Source organism: Babylonia areolata, chromosome 24, assembly GCF_041734735.1.
Source record: "Babylonia areolata isolate BAREFJ2019XMU chromosome 24, ASM4173473v1, whole genome shotgun sequence".
NCBI lineage: Eukaryota > Metazoa > Mollusca > Gastropoda > Neogastropoda > Buccinidae > Babylonia > Babylonia areolata.
The window spans coordinates 23,760,746-23,776,242 of record NC_134899.1 but is presented as its reverse complement, the minus strand read 5'-3'; the positions used below and the strand labels follow the sequence as shown (position 1 = coordinate 23,776,242).

Below are 15,497 nucleotides of genomic sequence, written 5' to 3'. Positions count from 1 at the left end.
TACTCTGCTTCAAGACTGAAATAGTCCATAGGATCTTTAACATGCCTAGCTTACCTCATGTATGTGCACATTAAGCTGTTAACGCCTTAGATGTGCATGTGTATTGACCTTTGAGATAGAAAAATCTCTGGAGAAACTGTACTCTTGAACACATCAGACACTGCAGTGACCAGACAATGGCCCTCATGGATGCCCATCACAACCATCTCCAAAGTGGTGACTGTGGAGTTGATGTGCACCATCCATCCAACTGTCATTGGTGTATTATCTCATTGCAGCATCTGCACATGTCTTATTTCTCATATTTGATATCAGGCAGTCTGTGAATTGTTATTAGATCTGTATCTGATTAAATTTAAAATTCTGTTTGAGGACTTTTTTTCAAGCCTCCATAGAATGATAATTGAAGAATTGCTTGTCGGCTTTTGCAGCCTTAAGTTTTTTATTTGTTGACGTCAAAAGTGTCTGTGACAGATTCCTATGACAACACGGGTTCAATCCCCACCACTGACCTCCCTGCCCACCCTCCTCAGCCTCAGGATCCCACACTGCCCTCAGCATCACGACCACAGCCACACTCTCATCAACCTGTCAAACCTCAGGAAGATCCCTTCATATCCCCTGCCTCCCATCTGGTGAGTGGGGTTTGTCACTAGAATGAACTCTGTATGTGCTTGAGCATGGTTTTTACATGCACTGTTATATGGTTTTTTTTTGCCCTTGCAGAGAAAGTTCTTATTGTGACTTTTTCAGTCATACTCATATTTTCGTATGTGAATTCAAAGGAAGGGGCAATACTTATATTTGACTTAAAAAAAAAGTTTTCTGTGAAAGTCATGCATCATTGGGTACCTGCTTCCAGCACACTATGCATGGCTCAGTTTGACTGTATGTGGGACTTTGTATATAAGTGTAATTGGGGACACAAGTAAGTGCCTGTGTGTGTAATGTTAGTATCTGCATCAGTTTTACATAACTTTGAAAAAAAATTTTTTTTGTGTGCATTGTCCGGTATATGAACATGTCTCAGTAACATCACTTCTGTCCTTTTGACCATCTGTGATCTGTTTGTGTGTCACAGCAGACTGAAGACATAAGGCTACAGAACAATGCCAGAACGCATAATGCTGCTGACCTTCGGCAGAGGTTACAGTACGACCTTGGAGATGGGGGTCATGGTCACAGCTACCCTGTGGCCATCACTACCAGTGGGGATGTGGTGGGCATCTCCGACATTCATGGCAGTGGTGTCCCTCTTGTGGGGGGAATAGAGGAGGCCCACGTACCCCCCTCCCTACAAAGACCTGCTGGTTATAGACAGGGTATGTGTACTGTGCACTTTGCTTGGGGGATCTGGTGGGAGGCTTGGGACAGGGAGTGCAGAACATTAATCTTGATTGACCAGCTGGTGGTGGAAGTTTAATTTGCTTAGCAAGGTGGTGAGATAGGATTTGCAGTGAGAGGGCCTTGCACTGCCATACTGGACAAATGCATTGAGTCTGTACATAACTGGATTTTTGGAGAGTGCTTGAAGACTTCAAGGGCTATGATGGAACAGAAAATAAAAATAGTTTAGAAATGAAACAATTTGGAAAACGAGATTTAATTGTTTTCATGAATAATTCTAATATGTGTCATGGTTTCAAGTTCTTTTAGATTAAGTGTGAAATAGCTGTAAGGTAGCTGAATACACCAGTCTTCCTTCAACTTTTGCCTCCCCCTCCTTCACACACACTTTGTTTGGGTCTGTGTCGGTTCCCACAAGAAAAGAAAGAGTATACATGTTTTCATAGCATGCAAGTTACAAACAAACATGCATATGAAGAAGCGTGCACTTGCCATCATTGTAATAATCTGTGTGTGTGTGTGTGTGTGTGTGTGTGTGTGTGTGTGAGTGTGAATGTATGTGTTTGCATGCATGTGTGCCCTGTTATTTGTGGGTGCTTGTGTATGGTTGTGCATGTGTGTGAACACCACTGCAGGCCAAGGAGAGAACACCCACAGTGTGGGGCAGGGTGGGGACATTGTGTCCATGATGTTGTCGCGAGGCATACGTTTGCGGAAGGCCATGGTGGCCTCAAGCCTCAACTCCAATGAGCACAACAACAACAACACCAGCCTGGACCTAACACCCTCCTCCCCTGCAGGAGCTGTTGAAGGAGCTGTGGGGTGAGTAGGACACAGTGGACACTGTTTGCCTTTTTGTGCTTGTTCAAGTAACACTTATAAAATTTTGTGAAGAATTTCTGTGTGTGTGTGTGCATGTGTACTTGTGTTTGTGCACGTGTGTGTGTGTGTGTGTGTGTGTGTGTGTGCATGCATGCATGCTTGCATGCATATTTGTGGATCTGGTTAATTGTGTTGTCAAGAATTGTAAAAGAGATAGATATTTTTTTCAAATTATAAAGCAAGCCTTGCCTTCGTAAGAACTGGAGTATTATAATTTATATTTAGAGTATATTAGGTTGGAATTGTCTAGTCTCAAATCATCCAAACTTGTTTGATTGTTTATTGATCAGTGGATGGATTAGTAGTGATAGTTTAATGACATCATGGTCCTATTTCCACCACACGTTTTGCTGATGCTTACTGGTAACTGTGGTGATTGAATCCATGATTGATTTGTATGAGTCCTAAAGGGATATTTGGAGGTTTGTCTTTTCTGTTTTCTGTCTCTGATATATATGTTTTTCTTGTCTGACTTTTGTACCAAACTTTGTGTGTTGGATTTGCATTCAGTCTGTCTGTCAGTCAGTCAAATAAATGGACACGTGTACTTATCTTTGATTTGTTTTTGCTGTCACATTTGATGCAGCAGTTCATTTTATGGGATGGGAGGTGTTCTAATTCACTGCATCTTAGACACCATTTCTTTTCGATGTCTGGTTCCTCAGAAGGAAAGGCGAAATCTCACACTTCATCACTCAAACATGTACAAGTCCACAAGGTGACATGGTGAGGTGTACTAACATTTTCAGAACATTACTTTCAAAGCTAAGTCAACACTTCAGAGTGTTATCATGATTGCCATTGCTGTTAACAGTTCTTTTTGTTTATGGCTGTAAAGCATAAGATTTGGATCACAGCAGTGATTATCGTTGTCGTGACAATTGTACAGCGGTGTTGGGGCAATGTACAGTCCAGGACCGGATGTGAAGGTGGACAGCTTGTTGGATGACAAGTCTAATGACCCAGTTTCCATGCTGCTTGGCTCCCCTGTTGGCAAACATGAATGGCAGGTCTGTTGTCTGTCAGTTTGTGTGTGTATGTGTGCAAAAATACATTAATGTATGTATGTGTGCAACAATACATGTGTGTGCTTGTGCACACATCATTATTCTTAAATTATTGTGATTCTTTGTTATTTTCAATATTTTCTCCGCTGTGTCAGATGGTTTAATTGATGGGCACAACAGCCAAGTGGTTAAAGCATTGGACTTTCAATCTGTGGGTCCTGGGTTTGAATCCTGGTCAAAGGTGCCTGGTGGGTAAAAGGTGGAGATTTTTCCAATCTATCAGGTCAACAGATGTGCAGACTTGCCAGTACCTGAGCCCCCTTCATGTGTATATGTACGCAGAAGATCAAATATGCATGTTTGATATCCCATAATCCATGTCAGTGTTTGATGGGTTATGGAAACAAGAACATACCCGGTATGCCCCCCCCCCCCCCCAGCCCCCCTTCAAAAATGGAGTATGACTGCTTACATGGCAGGGATGAAAAAAGGTCATCCATGTAAATGCCCACTCATGTGTTCGAGTAAATGTGGGAGTTGCAGCCCATGAACAAAGAAGAAGAAGATGGTTTGATCATGCTTTCTGTAATTTCCTATTCTTGTATTGATGATTTTGTACAAAAGCATATCAAGGCAAATACAAACACAATGAAAGGCTCACCATGTACACACACATGCGTGCATGTCACACACACTAATAACCAACCCACACACATAAACACACACACACACACACACACACACACACACACACACACACACAGACTTCCCACCCTACCTCCCTCATACATATATCTAAATATATCTGCATATATAAATGTATATATCTACAGATTTGTCATGCACAGTTTAGCAAGAAGCCTGTGTGTTGACAGATGCTACAGATGCTGAATGGAGGGAGTCCTGGGCCCAGCGTGTGCAGTGAGGGGATGGATGTGCTCAGTGAGCCTGGGGATCCTCTGCATGATCACACACTGCTGCAAGAACTCTTCTACAAACGCTTGGTAAACCTTAAGTCAACAGTATTTTTCTGTGTTTTCCATTCAGGTTTTTATTTGCCTGGCAGTGGTTTGAGTGGCTTGTAAGTTTTTCTGAAGCTTTGGTGTTGGCAAGGGTTTTAGGGCATATATCTGATTTACAGTGAATATGAATACCACAAGCTGACACATTTGCATGATATCTTCAAAGATTCTATAATCATTTTCTTTTGATTTGTTTATTTCTGAAGAATAGGCATTTATTTTGCTTATTTCTGAAGACCTTATTTGGCATGAATGAAGTTTTCAAAGATCAGAGAAAGAGAGAGAGAGACATTACTCTCTTGTCACTTGACTGCTTCCACAGATTTTCTCATGAATTCTTGCCTCAAGTCTTTTATTTTCTCCAAGTCTTCTGTCTTTACCTGAGCATTTATTTTGTGAAATATTATTCAGCTCAGCCTTTTTGTTTTATAGTTGGGTTATGCTTACTGACAAACAAGGTGGTATTTGTCTTGTTGCTAAACGCAGGATGATTGTCACTCCACAGGATAGTGAAATGAGTGAGCTGAGCGGCGTGAGTGGGGATGAGGACGGTCAGCGTGGTGTCTTGAAGAACCCTGGAAACATGGTGTGTATGACATTGTCTCAGTTTGTCTCTGTTTCTCTTTCTGTGGTCAGTGGACTTTTCTTTGTTTTTTTTATTTTTAAAAATTTTTTGTTAATTTTGATTCACTGCCCCATCATCAGCATCGTTCAGTGGCATTATTCCCAAGCTGCTTATTCCCAGTCCACCATATACATCCACACTTGAGTTTGTCTGATGCAGTCCCAGTATCGGCAGTCCACAGGGAACCATCGATGTAAGGTCACCAGCAGGCCACACACCAGAGGAGACTCTGCACTACAACTGAGTCAGTTTGGTGGTGTTCGGTAGTGCCTGTTCTGATTCAGTGGAATTACTTGTTCATAGAGCAGATCTATTCTTTTTGCTGTGTCCTCTTCATGTTTCAGTTTCAAGGTGGTGTCAGAGTTTGCAGACAGATCCATGTACACTACACCACATCTGCTGTATAAACAGAAGAAGAAAAAAACAGCAGATGCCTGACCTCCATGTAAACCCATTGCACTGATCAGGCCTTGAGGCCACAAACCCTTGTCCTGTTTATCAGTGTTGCTTCCATGACTGAAGTCCTGAAAAATGATTGGATATAGGTGAATATGCAACACATGTCCATCTGCACATACACAAACATACAGCTGTATGTATTCTTTTTCTCACAGACATATTGAGAGACAATCACAGTCACACTGAAATTCAGTTATTATGCAATCATGCCCCCCAGTCTATGCATGCATATATGCTTGCATATGCAGGTGTGCACAGACTGATTTCTATCAGTCTTCTTACTCCCCTGCTTTCTGTTCTTTTTTTTTTGTTTGTGTGGGTCCACATGATTTTTATTATTTCTGTTTATCAAAAACAAAACTAAAAAATTATAAAAAAAAAACCAGACTGATAATCAGCTCTATATTTGGTGAACAACATTTCACCCCAGTGTGTTTCTGTCCTCAGCGCCCACCTTCCCGCAGCTCCTCCTTCTCCAGCCTGGCAGCTGCCATGCCCACTTCTCCCCCACCCTCCCCTTCACAGAAACGAAAACGAAAGTCCAAAGCCAAGTCCTCTTCTGACCCCAGTAAAAATGCAAGGAGATCACGCTCTCGATCGAGAGAGAGAAACCCTCGCATGACTGAGACAGTGGTCCCCAAGAAATCCAAGTCAAGGTCTCGATCGAGGTCTGGGTCAAGGTCAAAATCCAGGTCGTTGTCACGGAAGCGGAAAGGCAGTGTGAGTGACAGTGACATTGCCAGCACACCACGGTCAGAGGCGTCTCGTGTTTCTTTCGATCCAGTGCCTTCTGATGTAGAAGATAATTTTGGTGAGTTCTTTTTGACTTAATCTTCTGGTAGATGGTTGATAGTTGTTGGGAATATCAAGGCTTTAAAGTGATATGGAAAGGAAGAAAAAAGACTTATTTTATATTGTCATGCAGGATTGTACAATGTTATGCAGTATTGATTTGAAGTATGATTTATTGAGATGCTTTTGTGCAAATTCTTTATTATGAATGCCTTGAAGCATGTATGTGTAACCAAATCACAACATAAAACTGATGTATTTCAAGGTGCTGTAGCAGAAATGATTATGTGTTAGACTTCTGATCCAGTGTTCACCAGTGATCAGAATTTGAGGCCCTGTTTTGGCATGTGTTGTGTCCATGGGAAAGTCACTTTACTCATATTTTCCTCACTCTACCCAGATGTGAATGAGTCCTTGACTTCAGGTGGGGAAAGTTAAAACGGCAGAAGGAGAGGATTGGGCCATAGCTTCCTATGCAGAGCCATTGACATAGCGGATTTTAATTCATTATCCCTATGGCCATAAAAGGATATGGGACCTTTAACCTTTTAACCTATAACTGAAGTAGGTCATGCCTTCACAAAATTTACCATCAATACACTCCATACTATCTGTTTCATGCCATGTTGTGTCATTTGATTTGATTTTGTTTGATATGGATACTTACATTAGTGATGCTTTGTCACACAAACTACAGCACAGCACACCACACAACTGTGCACAAAACGTATGACTTGATTAAATTGTATGGTAAGATAGAGCACTATAATGCAGCATGTTTCAGAATGTTATAGACTGTCACATCTCACCAGACTGCCAGCATGTGCAAACTGACAACACTCCCTGATAACCACATGCTTGAACATGAGGAGTAAATACTTGTTTTTTTTAACCCCAAGTGGAGTTGTAAGAATTCACCCTAAAGCATCAGACAAGATGTGACACTAAATGTCACTGCCGCCACACTGACCCACACTGTTGTCCGCAGACCAAAACCCAAGGGAGAAACAAGTGGATGGCCTCAGTGTGGAACGCCTGACCTTGCTGGGCCGTGTCCATGTGGCCAGGGTCAGTGTGCTTAACCTCATTCTCCATGCCAGTGACCTTGACACCTCCTCTGTCAGCAAAGCCTCTGCCAGACGAACGGGAAAGCCACCACGTCCAACCAAGAACCGGAAACCCTGGTGAGTTCAGAGAGAAGGGATGCTGTTTTTAAACTCTTGCTGCCAAGTTCATTTACGAAAAATGCTCCCCAGCAGCAGATATTTTGGACCTGATGCTCTCAGTCACATTATTAAATTTTTGTCAAAACAACATACTGGACTTGCTCAATACAAACTTGATCAAGGGGGTAATGTTAGTCAATTTCCTGTGGAGCGGGAAGTTGGCTGCAGCTGTCAAACTGTGTTACTGTGTGAAAAACTGTCCATTTAGCTTGACCTCTAGTGTTGCCTGTGGTGTTGAACTGTTTGTCGACAGTGTTGTGTGGTTTTGAAATGCTTTTATTCTGATGGGTAAAGAGTGATAGTGATTCTGTTTCTAATGAAACACTTTTTTGTTGTTGTTGTTTTTCTATTTTGTAACTGTCTTTGCTTTTGCAGCACCTACCTCATTGAATACCAGTTCCCTGTGGTGGCTACCTCACGTGATAAATACTCCCCAAATGCCATGGCAACTGAGGTTATGAGGGTTGCCTCTAAGACTGTCAGCAACGGAGGTAAGGACTGCATTTACCTGGTGTTAGTAAATTTGTCAGTATGAATATACTACCCACTCGCTCAGAAAAGTAACTCACATACACAAAGAACAAGCCTGAGTACATTCAAAAAGTGTGATTGTGTGAAAAATTACAATGCATATTTTTTACAGTACATTGTGTGTGTGTGTCTATGTCTGTGTGTGTGTGTGTGTGTGTGTGTGTGTGTGTGTGTGTGTATCCTGTACTTGCTGGCACCACTCCATGAAGATCATTCCACAGGGAATTCTTGGAATAGAACAACAAAAAATAGTAAATAAACAGTAAGGAGCAGTCAAACCCTTTTCTTTAACTGATGTTTGTTTTATTGGGTTTCACAACAGATGAAGACAATTAATTTCTTTGGGGTTATTTACCATTACACACACACACACACACACACACACACACACACACACACACACACACACATATATATACACACACATACACACACACACACACACACACACACACACACACATATATATATATATATATATATATATATATATATATAAATAGAGAGAGAGAGAGAGAGAAATTGATAGATACATATATATAGATATATTGATTGATTTTGCATTTTTAATTGTTTTGTCTGTCATTAAGTGTGGTCTTACACATCCCTTTGACAATCATTGCTGTGCTGTGTCCAGTGATTTCATTCAACCATCGCTCGGTGTTCCCCCTGATGTTTGATGGTGCAGCACTGGAGAAGTGGTGGAAGTCTGCTCTGGTCTTCAAGGTGTTCTCCAGGGAAGCTGGGCAAAAGTCGGTGAGTTGGGGACTATTAGGGAATATTTCTTTGTTGTGTGTGTGTGTGTGTGTGTGTGTGTGTGTGTAAACTTAGGAAACAGAACACAAATTATCAGTTGTTGTTGTGGAATAAGAATGAAGTTTGGCAGTTGTTTTTCAGTATTATTTACTAGAAGAAATCAGAAGATTAGGGAAGAGCTGTAACCTTTTCCAAGAATGATGTCTACTTGACAAAAATCACAACATTTGTGAAAGATGCCATCACACTGTTCTAGTTTTGTGCGGAAATATTCTATCTGTGCTCTCTGGGTAGGAACTACCTATGCTACATAACAACTTTTGATGATTGAAGTGTCGTGGTTTTCTGTCAGTTCTCATCTAACATAGTGAACCTTTTGATGATATAATGTTTAAATATAAAAGCCCAGAAAACCAAATTTCTGAATAGTATTGTAATTTGACTTGGTCATTCATTTGATAATTTAATGTGGAAACATAGGGCATACATTTAATGAATGAAATGAAATTTTGAGATTTGTCTGTTTACATATTCCCCCTACCTCACCCCTTCACCCCCCACCCTCCACCCATAGCCCCATCACCACTGCTACATTTGACCATGGATCAACTGTGCATGTATTTTTATTGTTACTGTTGTTACACTCACAGCTTTATAATTTTTTTTTCCATGTTTGGGCTGTAACTGTCATAGAAATGACAGAAAATTGCCTGTTAAGATACAATTGTGAAAACGTTTGTTTCTCTGCCTGTTTCAGCCGGTGCTGCTTGGAAGTTGTGGCGTGTCCCTCAAATCCATTCTCAAGTCAGATGACCTTCACCTGACCCGCGACCTAGAGATTCGGGACTTGAGTCGCAGTACATCTTCCAACTCTTCAGCACGGAATGTTTCCCTCAACAGTTCTCGCTCCACTGCTGGGGCTGGCTACCTGGGGTCCTTGAAGGTAATTGTGCAAGTGTGTGCTTGCATGTTCATATTAATGTGTACGTTTGTGGTGATATTTATTTGTGTAAGTACACAGACTGCATGTTCACATGAATGCATGCATGTGTGCATGCATATATGGTGTTCATGAGCATATGTGTTTTTATCATTTGTGTGAGCGTATACATGTGTATTGTGCTGTGTGTACATATTACATCTGTGCATGTGCATACACATGTGATAATGGAGTGCCAAAGAATGTACCTGAAAAGTACAGGTGTTTTGTCCAGGTGTCGGTGGAGCTGGCATCTGACCACAAAGATTTCGCCACGTCCCTGGCCCGCACACGTGTGGCAGAGATGAGTGCCAACGGTCAGAACATTGTGCCTGTGGTCCCTCCCACTCCCCCTGCTGTGCCTCCCCTGTCCCTCCCACCTTCCGCTGCCTCACCTGTCAGACAGGTGGAGACAGGCTACCCCAACGCCAGACCCCCCTCACCTGCCAAGTTGCCTCAGCCACCTCCAGGTGAGTGCCATTTTGGACAGAAAGTGGTTGCATTTGAGGGAAAATGTTGTCTCTTCCATTTCCCTTCTTTTTATTTTATTTTTTATTATTTTTTTCCAGACTGCAGTTTCTAGATTTTTTTTATTCTGGAAATATTAGTGATTTCTGATTAAAGAAAATCTTCCTCCTCTTTTTTTATATTTCTTTTTTTAAGACACTGACATGATTTTTGTGCATTTATATTCTGTCTTTAGCGAATTATTCATTTGAAGTGGATGTAGTTTTTTCTGTTATTGTGCGAACACGCATAATTAAGTGCAGACACATGCCAGTGCATTCTGCACATGCATGCATCTGTACATAGACAAAGGCATTCATGTATGCACACTGACTATAGTATGTTAGATGAGCACATTGATAGAGAGTTGCATATGTATATACACATACACACTCATTCACGTACCTAAACATTTGTTGTGAGTTTCAGAATTGATAAAAACTTTGGTAAGATACTAAGATTTTCAGGTTATTTGAGAAAAGCCCGTGAAGAAGAACTGTTGTGGTTTCAGGATACTCATCATCCAACCCCTCCAAGACACAGCAGTCATCTGTTCCAGCCATCCCATCATCCGTCATTCATGAATATTCTCAGCTGCAGAAACCAGTCTTCCACAACTCTGATGCTGCTGCTGCACAGTCTTCCCAACAAGAGGTCTGAGGGAATATAGGCTTGTTTATCCATTTGATTTGATACCCATAACAATACACAGCTTTATCTTCATGCTCACAGATCTCCTCTGCTGTCTATCTCGTGCTTCCCCAAGGTATAGCCATTTTCCTTTAGTTCTTTTGGCCTTTCACATTCTTGATACACAGAGTGATTATAGTCAGTGTGACATAAGGGAGAGAAGGGAAGATTCCTTTGTGCCTTATTCTTTTAACTGTTGCAGTGGACCATTTCTTTTATCTTGGAAACCTAAAATGATATGCATGACTGGTCAGTGTTGCAAATTTTCCTTGAGATTTTCATGTTTATACAGAAATGAAATGGGACATATAATATCTGTAAAACTATCTGTGATGTATATATGTCCGTAATGGCTTAGATAATTTGTGCATGTGAATGTGCATCTTTGTATGTATGCTTGTGTGTGTGTGTGTGTGTGTGTGTGTGCGTGCGTGTGAGTGTGTTAGCATGTGGATGCATTGTGCAAGAGAGAGATATATATATACAGAGATAGATTCTGCCTCAGGAAGCTTATGATGTGATGTGTCCATGTGTCCCTGCAGGTTTTACCTCTGCACACGCTGATAGTGGTCCCAGAGGGGTGCAACATTTCCCTGCATGGTGTGCCCCCTCTGCACATGGTGTCCAGAAACCCTGCACTGCTGCAGCAACAACTCCAGCACGGTCAGTTATGCCTCCATCATGCCCCCTGTCATCACACTGTGGGGTTCTGTACGTTTCTTGACATGTTCATGTGTAGTTCTTTTCCCACCCCCTCTTTATTTTTTAATGCAGACTTTTAAACACACATCATTAAAGTGTTGGACTTACTTCTGAATTACTTCTTGGTTGTATGTTCATGTGTAGTTCCCTTCCCACCCACTCTTTTATTTTTTAATGTAGACTTAAACACACAATAATAAAACACTGTAATTCTTGGTTGTATATTCATGTGTAGTTCCCTTCCCACCCCCTCTTTATTTTTTATTGCAGACTTTTAAACACGCAACTATAATACACTGGAATTACTTCATGGTGGTATATGCTGTAACCTTAAAAAATCAGCCATAGTATGACCATCAGATGCAAACAAGTTCATGCACACAAGACTGTTACCATTGCAGGTTCCTCAGGGCGTGACCAGATGACACGCAACACATACTTGGTGTGTCGCATGTTCTGGTCCAATGACTCCGTCCATTCCAACGTGTGCTGGGGCACTCTCAACCCTCAGTATAATTTCTCTCAGGTAACTTCATACCTTTACATCTGTATCACTTTTTCTGATACTGAACAAGTGCTGTAGAATATAGCACTATCACTGGCATGACATTTAAGATCAGTCTTACAATCTGTATTCACATTTTTGGTGTTACCTTTAATCTGAACATCATGTCTCTTGCACTCCACATGGACAACCTTACGGGAAGATAATGACACATGTTACAATTCTTATGTTTGTGTTGTGTTGGATGAGGTATTTTTGGAGAGTTCAGTGTTTTCTTGCTTGCTTTTTCTTGGTTGCAGGTTGAACTGATATCTCTCATTCTTCCTCTTTCTTCTTTCTCTCGTTCCATCTTGAACTTGTCAAAATTGTCACCAGATATGAAAATGGCCATATATATAAAAGGGTGGGTTGAGGCTGATGGAATTGAGAAACAAAGTGAGAAATAGTGCATGTTTTCTTTTTCCTTGTACTGTTATGTGTCTATCGAACGCTGTGACTGTGAGCAAATTTTTTTCTCTTGATGGTGCATCCATGCTAACCGAGAGCTTTGCTGTGTGATGGTTTGCAGGTGGCTCCGGTGCTGGTGACAGGGTCCTTACTGGAACGTATGCGCAACAACTGCATGGTCATCGAGGTCTGGGACAAGAAGACCACAGCTGAGAATGATAAGGTAGACAGGAATGGAGAGAACAGTAGAGGGAGAAGTGGAGAGAGAGAGAAACTGTCAGTCACTTAATGTCAAAACAGAAGTGATGATTTTGTGTGTGTGTGTCTGCACATTTATATGTTTGTGTGTATTGTATCTGAAGTGAGTTTGTGTGTAAAGAGTTTTATTTGTGTGTGCATGTATATGTATATGTGTGTGTGTGTGTGTGTGTGTGTGTGTGTGTGTGTGTGTGTGTGTAATTCATTATGTTCATTATAGGCATGCTGACATTCAGACTATGACTATTTACAGATCAGCTAGTCTTTATCAGAATGTCTGTCTGTCTCGAGCTCTATCTCTCAGTTTGTGATCTGTCTTCGCTTCTTTCCCATTACCACTGGCACTAAGTATTTAAACATGTTATCTGAGTGAGGCAGATTGTGTTCTGCAGTTGATTGGCATATGCAAGCTGAGTCTTCACCAGTTCTACATGTCATTCCGGGATGCCAAGATTTCTGCTGCCCTCCTGCGCTCAGAGGTATGGTGGAATTCATGAGTTCTTCATAATCTGTAATATGTGCATATTAGAGGAGATGAATAAATGCAGATTTAAATATTGCATGTAGACAAAGCATGTTAGATACAGGATGAAGAGAAGGAAAAAATTAAGACGCGCTCAGTGTTTTAGTAGCGGTGATAGGTACAATGTGCCATGTAGATATGTAAAGACCAGTAAAGTTGCTTGTGGAATTGCCTGATGGCAGCACACATGCCAAGTGTTGACAGGAGAGATGAGCAGTTGAGCAGTTAAGTTGTGTGCAGCATGATAGCAGCCATGGCATTGCTTGATGTGTAGAGATGAGAGAGGAAACTGGTGCTGTGTGCAGTACCCGGTGGTGGCCATTGACAACTACATGCCAGTGGTGGACCCCTTCACAGGCATGCACTTTGGACAGCTCTCTGTGCTGCTGGCCATGGGATCTGCCCAGCAGGTTAGTACTTGTCTGTGGTTTGGGTAGCAGTGTTGGTTTCCTTCTGTTGTGTTGTTCTGTGCTGTGCTTTCTGATGTGTATGCTGGTGATAATAATGATAATTGGTGATATTGAATGTAATAGTAATAATGATGGTAATAATGGTAAACAGTCGTTGTTGATAATAATAATGATAATCAATAAATAGGTGTTTCCTGAATCTGTCATTCACAAATTAGAATGATTCTCAAATAGCATAATGAAGGTAGCAGGATGAAGGTGGCAGAATGGATAAAACATTTATCAGCCAGTACAGTGTCCATGAGGGTCTTGGTTCGATTCCCACTCTCACCCTTTCTTTCAAGTTTTACTGGAAAAATCAAACTGAGCATCCGGTCATTTGGATGAGACGATACACTGAGATCCCATGCCAAGCAAGTGCTTGGCACGTTGAAAAATAACCCAAGGCAATAAAAGTTTTGTTCTCTGGCAAAATTATGTAGAAGAAATGCTCTCTGATAACTACGCAAATATATGTGCATGCACTCAAGGCCAGACTAGCTTGTTGGGTTATGCTTCTGTCAGGCATCTGCCAAGCAGATGGAGTTTGGAGCATATGAATTTGTCCAAAAGCAGGGATGCCTCCTTGAGAAACTGAAACTGAAACAGCATAGAGAATGTGATTTCAACAAAGAAGTGTGATATCTTGTCAGGTGACTTAAATATGGAGACAGAAGGCAGCGGAACATAGACAAATGATATTTCTTTCTTTAGCCAGTGGATAGAGAGAGAAAGAGCAGACTGGGTGACCTTGCTGTTGTTTGAAGATAGATTCAGTAAAAGAAGAGGACTGGGAGGAGAGAAGGTGGATGAACAGGTGTATACAGAATGTCTTTGCATTTACGTATGTGTGCGTCTCAGGTGGCCTGTCTTCAGAGGTTGAAGTCTGACAGGGAATCTGGCACTGTCACCACCAAAGCCCAGCGACCCAGTCACTTCTTGGAGAGGTGGGCACATCTTATAGTACATTTATATTTTGCTTTTATACCTCTCAAAGTGCTGTGCAATAACATCAGTCAGACACAAAGCCCCCCCCCCCCCCCACACACACATACACACATAAACACACACACACACACACACACACACACACACACAACACAAGCAGGAGTTAAAGTTTGCCTGTCTTAGTTTCCCCTTCTCTCTCAGAAGTGTGAGTGCACAGTTTCTATTGGCGTTTCTCTCACTTTTTGCAGTTGTTCTCAGTGTATTGTATTCCCTCTTTTTGTTACAACAAATTTTGCTGTGTGAAATTTCAAATTTGATATAATTCTAAGATTCCCTGCCCAATTTTACTAATAACATTTCTTTATGGATGCATAAAACTCAAGTTAGACACTACTTGCACATGCACTTTCTATGATTTGTCTTATATCTGTTTCAGTAAAAAGACATTAAACTGAGAACAATGTGATTTTTATCTCTTTTATTTTTTTATGTGGATGATGGTTGTTATGAACTGTTGCAGGCAAGATGTGTATGGTCCTGACCTGAACCCTGTGAGGCTGGACTCCTCAGGATCATCAGGTATAGCTTGTGTGTGAATGTGTTTGCTTGGTGATATGTTTTTTGTTTGTTCATTCCTTAGTTTAATGTATTTTCATTTTAAGTGTTAGATTATGTGTGCATGCGTGTATGTGTGTGTGTGTGCAAAGGTGTGTGCGTGTGACGATTTTGTAATGCTTGTACCTGAGGAAAAAAACAACATATCAATTATTAACTTTGTCCTGTCTGCAAAGATAAAATAAATTTCTTTCTGTCACTGTGTAAAATTGACTCCTTGTTCTTCA

General features: G+C 41.2%; 1 protein-coding gene across 2 annotated transcripts in view; it reads left to right on the top strand.

The window, feature by feature from the left end:
• The window catches only part of LOC143299245 (C2 domain-containing protein 3-like), a 50,191-nt gene that overhangs the window by 7,566 nt on the left and 27,128 nt on the right, over nucleotides 1–15,497 (top strand). The window contains exons 5-24 of one of the 2 annotated variants that reach the window (XM_076612458.1): nucleotides 475–635; nucleotides 1,085–1,322; nucleotides 1,983–2,169; nucleotides 3,119–3,239; nucleotides 4,112–4,240; nucleotides 4,764–4,844; nucleotides 5,790–6,153; nucleotides 7,123–7,318; nucleotides 7,736–7,851; nucleotides 8,529–8,647; nucleotides 9,405–9,590; nucleotides 9,862–10,096; nucleotides 10,645–10,787; nucleotides 11,366–11,486; nucleotides 11,927–12,051; nucleotides 12,599–12,700; nucleotides 13,128–13,214; nucleotides 13,564–13,668; nucleotides 14,569–14,654; nucleotides 15,176–15,234. In XM_076612458.1, the coding sequence (XP_076468573.1) occupies nucleotides 475–635; nucleotides 1,085–1,322; nucleotides 1,983–2,169; nucleotides 3,119–3,239; nucleotides 4,112–4,240; nucleotides 4,764–4,844; nucleotides 5,790–6,153; nucleotides 7,123–7,318; nucleotides 7,736–7,851; nucleotides 8,529–8,647; nucleotides 9,405–9,590; nucleotides 9,862–10,096; nucleotides 10,645–10,787; nucleotides 11,366–11,486; nucleotides 11,927–12,051; nucleotides 12,599–12,700; nucleotides 13,128–13,214; nucleotides 13,564–13,668; nucleotides 14,569–14,654; nucleotides 15,176–15,234 (2,961 nt within the window). Of the gene's footprint in view, nucleotides 1–474; nucleotides 636–1,081; nucleotides 1,323–1,982; nucleotides 2,170–3,118; nucleotides 3,240–4,111; nucleotides 4,241–4,763; nucleotides 4,845–5,789; nucleotides 6,154–7,122; nucleotides 7,319–7,735; nucleotides 7,852–8,528; nucleotides 8,648–9,404; nucleotides 9,591–9,861; nucleotides 10,097–10,644; nucleotides 10,788–11,365; nucleotides 11,487–11,926; nucleotides 12,052–12,598; nucleotides 12,701–13,127; nucleotides 13,215–13,563; nucleotides 13,669–14,568; nucleotides 14,655–15,175; nucleotides 15,235–15,497 lie in introns of both variants that reach the window. The other variant, XM_076612457.1, reaches the window with a different exon arrangement.